The sequence below is a fragment of the Choloepus didactylus genome, chromosome 9 (assembly GCF_015220235.1).
Source record: "Choloepus didactylus isolate mChoDid1 chromosome 9, mChoDid1.pri, whole genome shotgun sequence".
Classification (NCBI taxonomy): Eukaryota; Metazoa; Chordata; class Mammalia; order Pilosa; family Megalonychidae; genus Choloepus; species Choloepus didactylus.
The window spans coordinates 46,627,567-46,646,013 of record NC_051315.1 but is presented as its reverse complement, the minus strand read 5'-3'; the positions used below and the strand labels follow the sequence as shown (position 1 = coordinate 46,646,013).

Sequence of the window (18,447 nt, the reverse complement as noted above, 5' to 3'; positions counted from 1 at the left end):
CATAAGAGATAGGAAATTTTCATTGATTATTTCCTCTATTATGGCTTCTGCCAATTTTCCCTTCTCTTCTCCTTCTAGGACACTAATGACATGTACATTCCTGCATTTTGTTTTGTCCTTAAGGTCCCGGAGACATTGCTCATATTTTTCCATTCTTTTCTCCGCTTTTTTTTTGTGTGTAGGCTTTCAGATACCTTGATCTCCAGTTCTTGAATGTTTTCTTCTGTCTCTTGAGATCTGCTGTTGTATGTTTCCATGTGTCTTTCATCTCTTGTGTTGTGCCTTTCATTTCGATAGATTCTGCCAGTTGTTTTTCCAAACTCTAAATTTCTACCTTCCGTACACCCAGTGTTTTCATTATATGCATCACCTCTTTTGCCATATCTTCCCTCAACTTTTTGAAATGATTTAGCATTAGTTGCTCAAATTCCTGTATCTCAGTTGAAGTGAAAGTTTATTCCTTTGACTGGGCCTTAACTCAGTTTTTTCTTAGTGTAGGTTGTAGTTTTCTGTTGTCTAGGCATCTGGTTTCCTTTGTTACTCCAATCAGGTTTTCCGAGAGCAGAATGGGCTCAGGTCTCAGAAGGGGGGCAATACTCAGTATCAGTCTCCTTGAGGGTGTCTTAGAAGACTGATACACTCTTTGAGGCCTCAAGCCACTGTTTCCGCCCAGCAGATGGCTCCTGTCAGCCTATCACTCCAGACTGGTGTAAGGAAGTGTGGCCTGTGGCTATTTTCCCCCAGGCCCTGGGGTCTGGTTCTGAATGGAAGGTGGGTAATAGAGCTTGGCACCACCTTCTTCCTCTTAGGGAAGATACACCCCCTGGATAGATATCATTTGCATTCGAATAGTCTCTCTGTCTCTGCTATCTCCACCCTTGTCTGGGTCAGAGTGCTGGGAACTGAAAATGTCTGAGGCTTTCTCCACTGCCGAAAAAGGGACAGAAAGCCCCCCTTCTGGGCTAGTCCACAGCCACCCTCAGTTTCACCCATTGGCCAGAGATAGCACCTCGTCCTCTGCGCTCCCCCTCCCTCCCAGAGAGGTCCTCTGGCTCTCCAAGGTCAGTCTGTCTGCTTGTTGGGGATTTGTAGCTTGTACTGAGTAGTCACATTTGTTAATCAAAACCTCAGTTGGAGCTGGGCTGAGGTATATTCGCTTGTTCAGAGAGTGCTGCTCTCTAGCACAGCGAAGCTTTGCAGTTTGGGCTACTATGGGGCAGGAGCTCTCAGCTGGGGTCCACAGTTCTTAGTTACAGAGTTTATGCTGTGATCTCAGGCATTCCTCCCAGTCCAGGTTGGTGTACGATGCATGGACAGTCACAGCTGTCCCTAGCTGTTATCCAGATTATTTACTAGCTGTTCCTGGTTGTTTATTAGTTGTTCCAGGGGGACCTAACTTCCACTCCTCTCTATGCCACCGTCTTCTTCCCTCTGCTTTTTTTTTTTTTTTTAACTTATGTTTCTCCCAGTAACAGCATTTTCAGCTCTTGATTCATAGACAAGCACCATAAATAGCTGTTTTAGTGCTTAAAGAGGAATAAATTCACATGTGGCTAGAGTACAGACCCAGGATGATCAATAGCTGTCCTGGAAAAAGGACAGAGTCAATATTTGGTGTGGCATACACTAGGTCTAGTAAGACATCCAGAATGTAGGAAAATGATTCTAGAATGTTTGAAATTCCACCTGAAAGCTCTCAGGGGACCCATATCCCCTTACACATCTTGTTTCCTCCTTTATTCTATTTACTCCAAAAGCACTGTTGCAAAGAATTTCCAAACTACTGTATGGGGAATGAAATAGAAAAAATCCTATTAGAAAGAATGAGAAGGAATGAGATGACTACAGTGGAAGATGATCTGGGCAGAGTCACTTAAAACAGCATTCTTGATATGCAGTGCGTGACTTATAAACACAGTTGAACAGGCACCTTTCATGGTCAAGAGACCAGGCACGTGGTTGGTCAAGACTGTCTTAAATTCATAGCTCTAATATCCAATATTCTTCTTCTGAGAAGTATGAATCCAGAGTGGAACAATGGTTTGCAACATGAGAAGAGGTGGTTAAAAGCTTTACCTTTCTTTTTTCACTTTCCCTCCTCCTCTGCATTCACTGCTATAATGAGCCAACATTATTGATGAAAAAGGTTGATTTATTTTAGAACCTAAACATTAAGAATACTATGTAGTATAGGGAGCATACTTTATAGATTTATAATCTATACAATTTAAAAATTAGGGTTAATAAAGGGTCTTTATTTATTTAAAATTTGAAAAGAACATTTATCACTCAGACTTTAAGAAATACAACCATTCTAATTTTATAAAACGGAAACAACCTTGGTTAATTTTTTAAACCTAATTGTAGTCAGAGAATTAAGAGCTGAACCACCTAATATAAACCTTCTGTCATGTAACATTTAAAATATATACAAAAAAACAAGAGAGAAAATAGTATAATTTCCCTTTGTTTTCATTACCCAGATTCAACAAAACATGTGAACATATGGCCAAATGTATTTCATCTATACCTCTACCCACAATTTCTCTGCATTACTGGAATACTTTGAAGCAAATCCCAGATAACTTATCATTTCAATTATAAATACTTCAGATGTATTTTGAAATACAGACACTTTAAAAAGAACACAACCACAATAACATTATCACATCTAAGAAATTAACAATAAAATTCTTAATTTCAACAAATATCTGGTCAGTATTCAAATTCCCTGCCATGATTGGGACCAAAACAAGGTTGACACATTTTATTTGGTTGCCATGTTTTTGAAATCACTTTTAATGCATAGCTTCTTCTTCCTTTTTAAAAAAATTTTTCCTATTTGAAACTGTTTCATTTGCTGTGTAGAATTCCCCACAGCCTGGCTCTAACTAATGCAACAGCACAGTGTCATTTAGCATGCTCCTTTGTTCCCAGATTTAGTATGAACTGGTATTTATATCAAGATGCTTGAGGAGATGTAACAGGCTCAATTTTTGGGCAAAAACAAGTCACAGTGATGTTATAAACTTTACACTCTATCTTATTAGGCCACCCTAATGTTGGCTGTCTCTCTCATTGAGATAGATACATAAGATAGGTCAGGGGTTTCAAGTGCTGCCAGCCTGGTCTGTTCTTTGTAAAAGTTTCTATCCCTTTTTAGCCAATGATTTTTAGCAGTCCTTGATAATCATTGGTCTAGATCCATTATATCATTAGAGGTTGCGAAATCTGCCCAAGATTTTAACTTCTAGACTTATTCTTAATATATTATGCTATTCTATAATACAATTTCTGCCTCTGTATTTATGTTTGTATGAAATAGAACACAATACGATTCACTTATTATTTACAAGTAAGTCTTTACTGAAAGGATTTTGCTACTGCTGCTCGAAAACTATATATACACCTGTATTTTGTACTTCTTAAGTAATAGTTCTTGTATCATGGTGGATAATTTTACTTAATTTTCTCTGTGGCTCAAATAGCCCCATTATTGATAATGTCACTAAAGCTGAGGGTAGATCAACGTTTCACTGACTTAGACTGGCCCTGAAGCAAAGACTACACATCACAGGATCTTAAAATTCACTGTTATTTGTTCTTTTCCGTTTAAAAAAAAAAAGTCTAGAATAAATAAATACATACACATACCCTAGGGGCATTCCTCCAGGATTATAAGCAATCCATTAATGCAAACCAAATGTTATATCTAAAGTCTTTGATAGTGGTTGAAATGTGAATTGTTTAATAAAAGATTTTTAGCTGCAAAAATCTATAGCCTACAGGCTTTTTCATCTTCAGTTTCAGTTTTTTTCCCCTCCATTTGACTGTAGTAACACAAAAGCAGAGTAGAAAAATCTATGCAAAAAATAGATCAGATTGATTTGTTATTAAATAGACTGTGAAGCCTCAGGGAAGATAGCTATAACAACAATTCAGACTACAAAGTCTGACAAACTTGTCAGTTTTGTGTTTTTTTTCCTCTCCTAGGCAGACATGCCATGTTCATTTTCACTGCAAGCTGATTAACTGCTGGAAATGCACTAATGGGTGGCCCTCAATTTTAGGTAGATAATCACAATTTCAGTTTCCTTTTCCATGTATCACTGGCTTACAGCTGTATATGATAGTAGTTCTCTGACGGGTTTATGTAACCTCTTATACATATCACTCTTCCCTCTTTGTGTCCTTAACCTGCCAAATGGTAATGAGAATGTGAGTTTAACATCTACCTTCCTTTATTTCATCATGCAGATTAAAGTGATTAGATGAAGGAAAGGTAAACTTTTTGCCCTAAAATAATTAAAACTGCAGAAGGTACATTAGAAGCAAGACATTTTTCCAGGTTGTCTTTTAGAACTTCTTAATTAATATCTACATGGCTTCTTAAAACATCTTTGTGTTCAACCTGGAAGATAAATAGCAACCACTCCAATTTCTGTCGAGAAGAGAGACAAAATAGTGGCAAAGAAGGTGAGACTGGGGGACAGGAGTTTCCCCTATAGTTGTCTTTGCATCGAAACCAGTTATTACTTAGACTGTGTCTTCTTAGGAGTATAGTGGGGCAAAGTGGAGGTACCTGGGGTGCTTAAGTCCTCCCAAACCACTTCTTGGCAGCCCAATGGAAATCCAAGAGAATAACACCATCTTTAGGGAAAAATGCCATCCACAGGTAAGATGTTAAGTTCAGGTGTACAATAATAATCAAAACCAAACCAAACCAAACACATCACCACCAACAACAAAAATGAAACCCTACTGAACAGCAAGGAGACAATGAGCACAAAACATCTACTGGCACAGTGTCTGTTATCTAACGGTTCTTAATAGCTATTGTTTCCTTCCCTCCCGTACACTTATAAAGATGTGTTTTCAGCTCAGGATATAAGAATCAAAGACAGTAAGACAAGGCTTCTGAGATAGAGTCAAGAGAAACAATAAAATCTGATGAAAAGAGAGTTCTTCATAAAACTGGAAATAATAAAATATAGGCAGATATTTGATGCTGTTACTTAGGCACTTTGATATCTGGTTAGTTATTCACAATATTCCCTTCAGCTAGACTGGAAATTTCCAGACCATTGTATCTTTTGTCTCTGGAAAAAAGCAAAGGCATAAATATTTAAGAGTGAATTTGGGTAAAACATCATAAACATTGGCAGAAAAAAATAAATGCAGTGTCACAAAAGCAAATGTGGAAATAGAACCAGAAAGTAATGTTAATATCTTCTGTTTGGGCTTTCACTTTTCCTAAGTTGCAGATTTGGAAAGTTTGGAATCTATGACATATTGTATATATAAGGTTGTTTCTTTTACATACTTGTCATGATACTAAAAGATTAGTAATCTTAAATATGGTGTACTCTGTGCTATGATGTACTTCATTTTAAATAAATTTTAGCTCAAAAAAAAAAAAAAAAAACAACTAATGACATAACAAAAAGAATAAGCCAACCTACTCTTTAGAAAAATGGCCATAGTATAAGAATAGATGAGAAAACCCAAACAGACCACAAGTATTTAAAAAACATACTCAACCTCTCTAGTAATCAGGAAAATGCAAAATAAAATGAGATAACTTTCGATTGGCAAAAATTGAGGCAGCCCAATATAAATGTTGCCAAGAAGAAAGAAAATGGGAACCTGGAACTTTTTTACATATTTTTTGAGAGGGTGCAATTGGTAAACTACTTCATTCAGAAAGCAATTCAACAAGACCTAGAAAAATTGAAAATGGGGCATTTATCATGACCCAAATATTCCAATTCTAACAAATTTTCCAGAATCTTGCACATTTGCGCTGAGAGATATGTTAAAGAATGTTCATTGTTCCATTCCTCACAATAGTGAAAAATGGAACTTAAAACACCATCAAATAGGGGAATGGCTAAAGTTCATCGTGTAACTACAGTATAATGGCAGTTTAAAAAAATAAACAAGATCTACATGTATCAACGTGGATAGAGCTTAGATACTAAGTAGGAAAAGCAAGGTACACATTCACACAGACTGGATCATTTATGTATGTTAAAAAAGCAACACAAAGAATTGGCCACAGATGACTCTGTGTATGATATAAAAGTACACAGTGAATTAGAAGACCACACACTAGTGATCAGCTATAGGGAAGGGAGAATGGGGCAAAAGAGATTTCTTTTATAAGAAGAGAAACAAATATGATGAATTATCACCAATTTTCAATTCTGGGTGATGAGTACTTGATTTTTTGTTAGATTATTTTCTGTATGTCTCAGTAATTTTAACATTTCTCAAAATAAAGAAGATTAAAAATACAAATAAAATGAAAAAATTGATAGTAGTAGTAAAATAGAGGATTTACGAGAACATTCATCTTCTGAACTGAAAGGGAGTGAAATATAGGATCAACTCATTCATTTCAGATGGGCTAACCTGTATCCCAGTCTTCTCTCAGTACAGTGTAAGGTATGCTGAAGGGCACAGACTCCTTAGGTTCAAACCGCAGCCCTGCCACTTACTAGCTATGTGGGCAAGCTGCTTAATCTCCCTGTGCATCAGTTATCCCATCTGCACAATGAGGAATAATGACAGTACCTACACTTCATAAGGTTTCTGTAAGGATTAAAGAAGTTATTATAAATACTATATTCAAGACCATGTCTGGCTCACAGTAAATAGCTGTACCATTTCTCCAGTCATTAAACAATCACATACTGAGAGTTCATCATATGCAAGCTATGATGCCAGGCACTGTGGGAACACAAAGATGATATCAGATAAGAAGCATCTCTTCTAAGGCTTTTAGCCTAGGAGAAGAGTTGAGAGATGCACACATATCGTGAAAATATAAGATGGGAAGTGAAAGGGCCATATAAGAAGTCAAGACCCAGCATTAGGGGAATTTAGGAAAGAGAAGAATCTTGTGCAGACAGGAATCAGTGAAATGAAGGAAATATGCAGACATATCCATAACTATAGTATACAGCACAACAGAAGCACTGTTAATCTCTATTTCCTCCATAAAATAACAGAATTTTGTATATTAAAAAAAAGTCAACAATTTTCAATTCTGAGTGGTAAGTACTTGCAATTTTTAAATATCATTCTCTGTATTTCTAAATATTTAAAAAATTTTCCAAGATGACAAGATTGAAAATTCAAACAAAACACCAAAATGATAGTAATAATAAAACATAGGATTTAAAAGCACTGTTGCTTTATGATATGACAGAAGTCATTACTAATTCCTATAAAGCAGTAAAGGCACATTTTTAAAGACGTGTCTTGAAATATCTATATGACCTATTTGAAATACTTTATGATTTATCAATGTATATGCATGGTTAAAAAAACTAATGACTAACAGTGGGTGCTGTTATTGTATTGATTCAATAACTCATCATTGTTACATATTTTAAGAATAGTAATTACAGAATGTGAAATATGAAAAATTACAGAAAATGAAATAACGCTATTTTAATTAAAATGGCTCTTTAACAGATAATTAAATAATGGCATGGTACATATATTTTAGATGCATGGGCCTCTGAATTTTAAATAGTATTTTCCCTTCATTAATTAAGAAAATTAATACAGCTGGGCTGCCTCCATATTTAACCTTTAATAGACATATTAAAGGTTCAGTTAGTTTAGGGAAAAGAGTTAACCTTTCTTTCAAATTAAATAGTCTTAAAATAATCTGAAACTTTAATGGTAAGTACAAACTTGGTCTTTTTTGTGGTTCTTTCCAATCGTATTACCCAAATAATTTAACATTTTTAAATGCTTGGTTTAAGAGATAAGTAATTTATTTTAGAATATTTCCTCATTATGGATTAAAACATTTTATTGTTTTATATATGTTCTAGGCTCATAAAAGATTCCATTACTTATGGAAACTATTGATTTAAAATCCAAATTCTACATAGTCACACTCTTAATTTAAAATAGGTTAGTTTAATGGAATACTGATTGAATTACCTTGGATTCACATGCCTTATACAAGAATTAGTTAAAGAAGTTTATTTCAGGTGGGAAGAGACAGTAGCCATTTGGATTTCTATGTCCCAGATGAAATTGGCTTATGTCTGAAATTATGTGTGCCTGGAATGACAATAAGTAGTAGTAATTAAAAATGACTTCTGGAAGAACTGTGCCTATGTAAACTGTTCCAAATAAATAACTTCCTTAGAGCTGCAAGTAAGCCACAGGCTGATTTTCTGTCTTTCAAATGTGGGATTCTATTGCATTTACCAGAGGAGTTGCATCATAAAAATTCAGTATGTCACTAGATTTGCTCAGAAGAGCATCTATTTAATAAAGATTCCCTGCCAAGATCCCAAAGAGGGTGTCTGATAATTACATTCTAGTATTAAATCATTTATTCTTATTCCTCATTTTGTTTGATATGAAATGAAGTCAGAGAACTTACATTTGTTTGTCCAGTGAAAGAGCCCCTAGTGACCAAATATAACACTAAGAAAGGAAATTGGTGAACTATATTCTGATGAACGTCACAGGACTCTCAAACAGCTTTATAGTATGCACTTAAAAGTAACTGGGTTTTGGTTGGTCAGTGGGCCGAAGGTCAAAGGAGCAGAACTTTATCAAGCATCTTCTTGAAGTGGTACATTAAATAAGGAATAAACTGTCAAGGCTCAAACATTCAATCTTTTAAAAGACACTTCAGTTTTTAAGGATGTGTCATTTGAGGACGTTTACTTCACAATGACTTAAAAATATTCAGTTAAGAGAAAGATTTGAACCATGAAAAAGCCTCTTCTGCTACTGTCAGCCCTAAAACACTTTCAGAATTTTTAACAGTATCAAGGAAAGCCTGATGGGCACCAGCAGATGACCCTATAGTGTAAGAAAAAATGTCTCAATAGCAGTGGAGAATCAAATCTTTTCATTAAAAAACACCACAGTTCTTTTCTTAAGTGCTGATAAGAAGACTATTTGTTAAGATTGTATGACCTTTTTTGAAACTATAAAGAATTCTATTTTGGCAGGGCTTTAAACTAACTGAAAAGGTTCAGATAATCTTAGGGAGAGTGTAAAGTTATTTAATTTTAGTAACGCCACCCATTTTCCCCCTCATTCAGCTGATGTGGACAGGATTTTCTCAGGGTCTTGAGTAACTTTCTAACACCAGCAGTGTAAAGGGACAGATTGCTTCTAAATGAGATAATCAAATTTTAAAACAATGCATAAAAAATCTGAATGAAAGATTAAAACTCTTCTTTGCTTCCAAAAATTGTCACCACTGTTTTCTACAATTATTAAAAGATCCACTTCTAAATATCTCTTTCTGATTTCAATATAAATGAAATTTAGTGCTTCATCTTAATGAGCAGACAAATTATGATTTGCAAAATAAAACATTTGGAACTAATTTATGTTCCAAAGAAATAAATTTTGTCTTTCACCTTCTGTACTTTATCTAGAAGTAACTGAGAAACAAAGAATAGATAATTGAGATGAATTTCTGATAGCATTCCAAGTCTGCTATGGAGACAGGAATCATTTTGAAATTTTGAATTATAAAATTAAAGAATCTAACTATATTTTCTTTTTCTTCTACTGGTTCACGAGCAGAACCAATGGTATAATTTCTCTGCTTGCATGGACTGTAAACATAGGTCATACTTTGTATAAGTGAAGACTAAATTTACCTTGCAATATTTCCCCTGGCCAGTCTTCTGCCCAGAAGAGTGCAGCTTGACATCTGAAGGAAGGTTGCAGTGGTCTCTAAAAGCTGCTGAAATTAGCATCCCCAGGCTGCTGGCCCAGTCCCAAGCTATTTGCACTCTTGGGAATTCCTCTGCCAAGCGGGAGCCATTAAAAGTGCATTAAAAGGTAGGTCTGGCACGATCAAAATAGAACTTTAGGAATGAGATAAAAAGTTGCCCAGGGGGAATTACCTCAACCTTCAATTAAAAAGAGAGAGAGAGAGAGAGAGAGAGAGAGAGAGAGAGAGACTTGAAGAGATGTGATACAGTAAACTTTTAAACGTGGTTTCTTCTTTCTTGGGGGTGATGGAAATGTTCTATGTACTGTATATCTCGATTGTGCTAGTGGTTACACAACTGAATGCCAAAACAGTCCAAACTCGTAGAACTGTGCTCTAAAAAGGAAAAAATTTACTTATGTAAATTACACTCCAATAAACCTGACTTATAAAGTGGTTATCTCTAAATGGTGGAATTATGGCTTTTATACTTTCTCTAACTTTACAAATAGTCTAAAATGAGCATCATTTAACCATAGTCAGTAAAAAACAGTGACAATCCTGCCTTGGCCACTCCTGCCAGTGCCCCGAGGGCACAGGTAGGCAGGACAGGTCCCAGGGTGGGAGGTGAGCACAGGCTTCAGGTGAGCCCCTCATCATTGGCTGTACTGTCACTGTCACTCCATCCACTGAAATCTAAACTTGACCAATTTGAGAACTGTTATCTATTGATAATATTGCAAATCCCATGTTCATCAAAGTTTGGATTCAAAAGTTGTTGCTTAGCCCATGGGAGACATGAAGGCTCCTGTGCTGTGAGATTCTCCTGAGATGAGCTGTACACACCTCAGCATTCCCTGAGTGTCACTGCTGTGGCTAAGGTGATGACCTGCAACACAGGACATCTCACTCACCTCTTGGCAGGGAAGGGAACTCAAACTCATTGCCACCCAGAACTCTAAAAGGCTCTGCAGGCAGAAACAGTCATGGCAGCCTGCCTGTTCAGGGGACCTGCAACGATCGGATCCACTCATCTACACATACTAAGTATAATCCTTGAGCCAAGCTGGCATGTCAGAATTGGCTCCCTGGAAAATTATTTTTAGCTAAGATGCTATCCCATCAATATACACAGGGGCACAATCAAAGAAAGAGGCCTATGGGCCTGGTTTTGCAATTCGGTGCGTGGCCTCTTAATGGGAATTCACAGGGAAATCACTCAAGTCCAAACTGCAGGAACGGTGGATACTCCTAAGCAACCTGGCTTCTTTTACTTTACTGATACTTTGAATCCAGTAATTAATTAGCATTTCTCTCTATGACATGGCTACTGAGACACTCAGAACCTGAGTGGCTTCCTACTTTCAGCAATTGCATGGAAAGGCACTATAAATGTTTGGTGGACTACAGTAATCTTGGCCATATGATTTTTCTAAACTTTATCTTCCCTTTGCTCTAATTTCCTCACTCAGTGTTCGGTTTTTATATTTTGAGTGGTGCTTTAAATACTTTTGGAATGTGACAAGATATTAAATACACAGAAGACCATAGTGTACTTAGTACAAATGCCAAAAGGTTGTAGCTCCTCTAAAAACTGATCCCAGAACCCACCTTCAATGAGGTGAAATATTAAATACATATTAAATACATAGATAACTATACTGTATTCTGTACAAATGCAGTAAGACTGTAACTACTTTACTAACTGATCCTAGAGTTCACCTTCAGAATTTTTCAAGATGGCAGTCATTATTTTTGGTCTGATATATCATTTTTGGATTCAGGAACCACTAACTCTTGATTAAGGATCATTATATATTGTTATTGCTAGCATTATTAATGCTTTCTTGCAGTAGGTAAAAGAAATGGAAATAATGAGAAATGGGGTTTTTAACTATGTGGTTTAGACTACTACTTCCAAAGAGTCAGTAATAGAAAAACTAAGCAATTTCATCTTAATCGTTAAGATTTTAAAGTTCTAATCAAGGCATACTGGAAGCAAACTGCATAGGGAGATGTGCAGTTCAATTTTTTGGACAATTCCTGGTAGGCTCAAAAATACAGAAGGCCAGTTTCTCTGCTTTTAATATGGGAATATCTCAGGGCCAAGGTGAAAAAGTAGGCTTTGGTACTAAAGTGTGAGGTACTGAACTGCTTACTTTTAGAGCCACCCATTTTGGGGGAAGGAGTTCCATAGTATGTTAGTATAATATGAGTGATTTATTAAATAGGACTTTGTGCCGCTGCTTTTTTCTTATTCACAGTATAAAGCCAATAGAGGCACAACACAAACAGAAACCAAAAGACTATACATACAATTTTGAATAACTGAAAAAAAGTAAATAAAATACCCTTTTACTTTCCTTGGAGTCATTCATGTCATCTTGGACTAGAAAAAGTAAGAAAATCTTACAGATCACCTTAACTCTAACATAAGGAACCAAATCAAACAATAGGAAAGATAACTCCTATTAAGATTCCTAATTTTGCTGACTAAACTCACTTTATATAAGAATGAGCTGAATCCAAAGGAAGTTTCATGGCTGTTAGCAGCAATTTCACTTTTAATTTCCTTTGAGAATATTAGAAGTAGCTGATAGGAAGAAGGTCTGGGTCTGAGAGAGAATTGCTGAATTCTTCTGAATTAGATTCTGTTTTTGAGACTGATGGTTGGCAGGGACTAGTAAGAAGCAAGGAAAATTTCTCAAGAGACACAATAAAATCATTTGTTCTCTTCACTAGCAAATTATAATGGGCTGCTTGCCAGTGTGTAAACCTGATGGTCACAAAGCAGAATAACTGTGGCAATAGTCTTCTTAAGGTCCTCGAAAAACAAACTAAGAGGTGTGCAGAGGGAAGATACCAGAAATGGTAGAGAGAAACCTAACGATATCAGGTGGAGAACCTTATGGTAAAGCATCCTACCTTGATGAGCTCAAAACATCCTGGGCTTCATTAAGATTCATTATTCATTCAACAAACACTTGGCTGGATAGCTGCCAGGTTTGTGGGGGTAGGGTAGAACACACCACCTTGGAACAGAGCTCTGATGGACACTCAGAAACTGTTATGAGAGTTCAGATGAAGAGAGAAAGCTCTCCCTAAGAAATGTGGGAGAGGATGCAAGGAGGAGTTAGCATTTCATTTGGGCATCAAGGATAAATGGGAATCCAAGGTGAGATGGGAGAAGGGCAATCCAAGTGGATCAATTATCATTCCAACCACAGTTCACTGAATGAAGAACCACGTTACTCATTAACCTTAAGACTCCACAATAGATTCCTCTCCTACTGTCTGGCTGCTCTTCATTCTACCTCATACACTGTGCTATCAGGTAAAAACTGCCACAACCACCACCACCAACAACAACTTTTAATAAGTCTCTTTTACAGACCTAATGAAGGTGCAGCTTATCTTGACTCCAGTTCTAGGTTCTCCACAATCAGAAGCCAGCTTTACCTTTCCAACCTAATAATCCATTCGCGTCTTTTCAGGATACATCTTAGACACTCCCAAGCCTCTTAGTGCTCCAGTACAACTGCAGTGCAGGGTCACAGGTGCCTTTGCACCTGCTTTCCCTGTCCTCTGGTCAGTGCTGCTCCCATTTCTGTAGGACCCATTCATTCTCCAACTGAGCCCTACTGATGTACTGGGCACTGGAAACTGGACATGAAGCAGCAAGCATCACTGACAGTTTTACTGACAATATTAATTTTACTCAAGATTTTCAACAAACCTATAGAATTAACTAATTGAACTCTATAACCAAATGAAATTCTAAAATTAAAAGCCTTTAAATGATTTAATATTTCAAAACTTACAGAAAGCACAGAAAATAATCTAATAGGTGTGCATATGTCAACTACCTCCTCATTAAACACACATTAACATTTCTTCGTTTGCTTCAGATGGCTCTCAAAAAAAAAAAAAAAAAAAAGTTACAGATTCAGCCACTGCCTAATTCCTGATATCTTTGTCTTTCCTTCTTCCCTTGAGGTACCATTATCTTAAACTGTGCAATACAAAATAAACAATATCAAACATTGTTTAAATATTATACAGCACTATCATGCATTTTTTAAAGTGTACCTATTTATTGGCAACCTGTGGTTTTCTCTCAACAGTCTATTTTGGAAACGTGTCCTTCTAAGTTGATAAACATTGATCCAGTTATTTCATTTTAACAACTTCTGAGTTTACTTATTCAGTTTATTTTCCATTTCCATCCTAATAATTATGTTGTTCCTAATTTTCTACTTTTGCAAATAATGCTACAATGAACATCCTTGTACCTGTCTCCCTGTGCACACTTGTCAGACTTTCTGATGATATGAAGTTGTAGGAATTTTAAATCTTACTCTTCTGCCTGCTGAGTCTACACTGTTGAGTTTTTTTGACTTCTATTTTGTAATATCTGATTGTAAGCTCACCTTTGGTGGTGTTAGTTTCTCAGCTGGGGATTCCTGAACAAGGTGGATAGTTACATTTGGACTCCAAACCCATACCTGGTGCAAGTTTGGGGTTTATCAAGGATGCAGCCCTTTGAGGCTGGTTTAATGCCATGTTCAATCTTGCCACCTTGGGTATGTCCAAGGCTTCAGTCTTTGGTCCCTGCATAAGTGTTAAACCCAAGACCCTGGTGCTTATTTTGGGTCCCTTGCAGAGGTAGCACAGATGATTTTGGCTCTGACTTTCAGTTCCTTCTCTAATTCTAGTATATGAGGATTTTGCTTTCTCTTTTGCCATTTCCTCCAGACACTGACTTTTATTATTGTCGTTGTTGCTGTTGTATTTTTATCAAGTATTTCTAGGAGTTTTATCAATAGAATTACTATGTTAGCTTAGTTATCTACATTGCCAGAATAAGAACTACTAACTGAGTTGTTTAAATGTTGAATTAATTTTTCTATTAACCCAAAATTATATTTTTCTAAATCAATTGGTTCATACTTTTTGGAAGTATATAATACCACACTATCCTCTTTTTAGTGCTGAAGATAAAGATATTTTTGTTTTGACAGTTTTTAACTTCCTTAATAGATTATTTCATTGAATATTGCCAAACCAGAGTTAGAAACCTCTAATTTACAAATTAATTTTACATTTGTGTTTTAAAAGTTTTAGTGATCTTATTTGCATGCTTTATGCTTTACTAAGCCTACTAATATGCACAACTGTCAAAAAAAAAAATTCATGTGAATACAACTCATCAGCCTAAGAGATTTAAAAATCCATAGCAACAATCAGCCAGAAATGATAACTACAGAAAGGAGTCTATTCACTAACAAGGATTTGAAGCCATAAGTAACAGAAGATACTGTGGAATAGACCAATTATGAGGCTAGAAATAACTTAGAAACAAGTTATTTGGGGTATACCTACCTAAGAGTGAGCAAACAAAGCTTAAATATGTAAGCAATGGAAGTGCTTTATGCTAGGCTTTATAGAAATATATATTTATTAAGAAAGATATCCACAGATACAATAAGTGGTGATATCACCATTTGGAGCTTGTAGTGGTAATTTTTATAGTACTAGTGTTTTAAAATAGCATAAAATGCTATTTAAAGAAGAACAATCATGATTATAAGTGTTTTTATTTCAGTAACATATTGGCTTTGTATTTACTATATTTGAATATACTAAATAATTTTATAAAGTAATTATTTCATATAGTAATTCCTTAGAATTCAAGGAAAACCAAAGTAAACTGAAGACATTTTAAAAATTAACTAAATATTATCATTTAGAAGTATTTCTTAGTTTAAAAAAAAAAAACCCAATACTAAAAAACAACCAAAACAAAAAACAAATAAAACAAAAAGACAGGTCTTCATAGCATCAGTCAATTTGAAGTTAACTTACCAAATCATTAGTAATTGCTTATGGAAAACATTCATTAGCTGGGTCAACATATGAGAAATAAGTTTCTAAAGGTAGTATATGGGCTTTTGTTACAGAAGCTTACTGATACCATATAAAGCCTTCAAGCACAGGACTGAAGGATAATCAATATTGCAAGAGGCTTCTCAAAAATAAGAATAAATTGGCATTTTTGGCATCAAATTCAGGAAGGTAAGTTAACAGTGACAACAGTAACAGAATCATTTGCTGCATCCAGCACAACTTAATAAGGCATGTAACTGAGGCTATGTAAAGAGTGAGCCATCCTGTACCTGGTGCTGGCGATGCTTGGTGATTCTGCTCCAAGCCTACATCTTTCTAGCTGACTGGCAACAATCTGCCTTTCCACTTCCAGTTCTCGGGTGAGTCGTTGAAACTGAAGCTCCTGTGATTCAAGGAAATAAAAGCATATAAGGCGCCGAGGTTTGCTGCTCAGGCAGATTTATGAATGATTGTATGTCACAGGAAACACAGGAACATACTCATAACATAATGCTCAGTGTAGCTTTGTGAATCTTGAATTTTTTATGTAATTGCTGGCCTAAATAAACAGCTGATTTGTATCTTTTTCAAATTTAAAGGCTCCAGAAAACCAGCCTTTCTCTTCTTTGGAATTGGGCAGATGTAGATCTTTATTTACCTCTTTTTTTTTTTTTTTTGGTTCTTAATTGAGATCTTTTAAACACTACTTCTGCTGCAGTGCTTTATTAAACTTAAGGTCTGCAGAGACCTTATTTGAAGTGTCTACATAAAGGGGCACACCAATCAATATAAGCTCTTCATCCTCAATGACTAATTTTTAGATCCCTCGTACTCTATGTCAGTATAGCATTAAAAATGCACATTCTTGTAAGAATCACTTTACCATGTCTGATACAAAGCCTTTTAATTATAAAGAAAAACAAAACATTCCAACTGCACAGAAAAGGTCTTTCTGTATTTATCTACCACACAAGCAACAAAATTTTGCTATTGTCACAAACGCATTCATGTGCTGTGTGAAGGGAAGGCGACAAAAAATGGAAAAAGACTGTGCCATAGTATGGCATTTAAAATTGTATTAGAAAGTCAGAAAGACTGTCAAAAGAAATTACATTTTGCAATCAATGCTGCATCATCAGAGTAAACAAGCTCTATTATAGGAGATGTTTAATTTTATTTGTAATCTCACTGTTAGCATGACAGGATTTTAATAGAAAGCATACCAAGCGATAAAGCTTCAAAGATCAAATAAAGTAAACACCAAAGGCTTTAATCCACAAATAACATCTCCAGTAACATCTCAAACTCCCTTGTGCCATATTATCTACTTACAAGTCTATCCAAACCAAATTCTGAACTGTAACTAGTCTGATTTGACAATGACTGCTAGTTCAAAATACAAGGTATGTGAACATTAACCCTAGAAATTTACCCTAGAAATAAAATCTACTTAAAATTTATTTATGAAGTATGTTAACATTTGTTTGCTATAAAAAATAAAAATAAAATTCAAACGAAAATGCAGTAACTCTCTGTGGAATCAGGCAAATGTACATGCAATTACTTGATAACATTTGTTCTGAAAATTCCATAAGTCATTCTTAAAATAATTTTTAAGGAATAGTTCCTTGTGTTCTTAGGGCTTTCTGATACTGAGAATTCTTTTCTAATGAGATTAATTGGCATGGTCCTTATTGGACAGGGCTTGAATGAATAAGAGTTGGATCAATAATGCTGTACAACATAATCATAACAGGTAAGTGGGACAATGACTGTCCCTAACAATGCCAAGACTACTGGCTCTTAAGAAATGCTCAGCAATGAAAGACCAGATAGATACACGATAGTACAACATTTAGCACCAGGCTAAATGCATTTATTTTAAGACTAGTAGTAGTACGCTTACCTCACACTTATCCTTTTTTAGCCCTTGAATAGTCTCAAATATTTGTGATACATTTCCATCCATTCAATTATTTTACTCAATTTTTTATTATATACCTCCTTTCCCACAACACTGGCTGCCTGTATCAAGCTGTTCCAGCAAAGGACCATCTGTGAATATCTTTGGGCTCTGAGTTCAGTGGCTAAGACAGATTGAGGGCTGGAGTGTTTTCCTCATTTTGGGAAGGACACAAGTTATCAGGGTAGGAGTAAGATAGGTTCCAAATTAGAATACTGAAAAGAACATCTTTCTCGTCATTCCTTCCCTCAGAGGCAGAGGAAGGTGACTTCGGCTCTGCCAAGAAGATGCTTGCATGCCAGACTTGGATTCAGGTGCTGATACCAAGCATGACTCCAGAAAACAGGAAGCTCATTTTCTCTGTCTCTTCCACCTTCTTGCTGCACATAATGCAACAGGCTTCAAGGTGAAGTTCCTGACTAGGAAATGACTGCCATACAAACTGCTTTATCTAGTGCTTGGTGGCTCTGCCAGTGATTTCTTTGTATGACCAATTTTGTGGCAGATTTGGACATTGTTTCTGGAAATTTGTTCTCAAGTCCTTGTAACAATGCTGGGAATTTACTAACACCAACTCAAAAAACTGTCTCTCTGCTTAATTAGCCATGACAGCCTGTAGTTCTTGCAACTTGGAACCTTGATTGACACACCTATAGAAACCATTTATAGTCACCAAGTTGCTAGAAAAATCTATGAAACAACAATATAGCTACATCTTTTACTTAAGAGTTGGATGCTTCCTTCAGTATTCTTATGGACCGAGTTAAGTCCAGTTTTTAAATATTGTGAGATACTTCAAATGCACAGAGAAGTGTAGTTAATAACACAATGAGCTTCTACGAACCTCACTCAGCTATGGCAAATCTTAATATTTTGCTATATTTGC

At 35.8% G+C, this 18,447-nt stretch overlaps 1 protein-coding gene across 16 annotated transcripts in view; it reads right to left on the bottom strand.

Annotated features, from left to right (window-relative positions):
• Positions 1-18,447, bottom strand: part of PKP4 (plakophilin 4) — a 255,873-nt gene that overhangs the window by 96,407 nt on the left and 141,019 nt on the right. For 14 of the 16 annotated variants that reach the window (XM_037848816.1, XM_037848822.1, XM_037848817.1 and 11 more), the window contains one exon: positions 15,889-16,001. The exons of the other annotated variants lie outside the window; for them this stretch is intronic. In XM_037848816.1, coding sequence (XP_037704744.1) covers positions 15,889-16,001 — 113 coding nt within the window. The remainder of the gene's footprint in view (positions 1-15,888; positions 16,002-18,447) is intronic. 16 annotated transcript variants of the gene reach the window in all.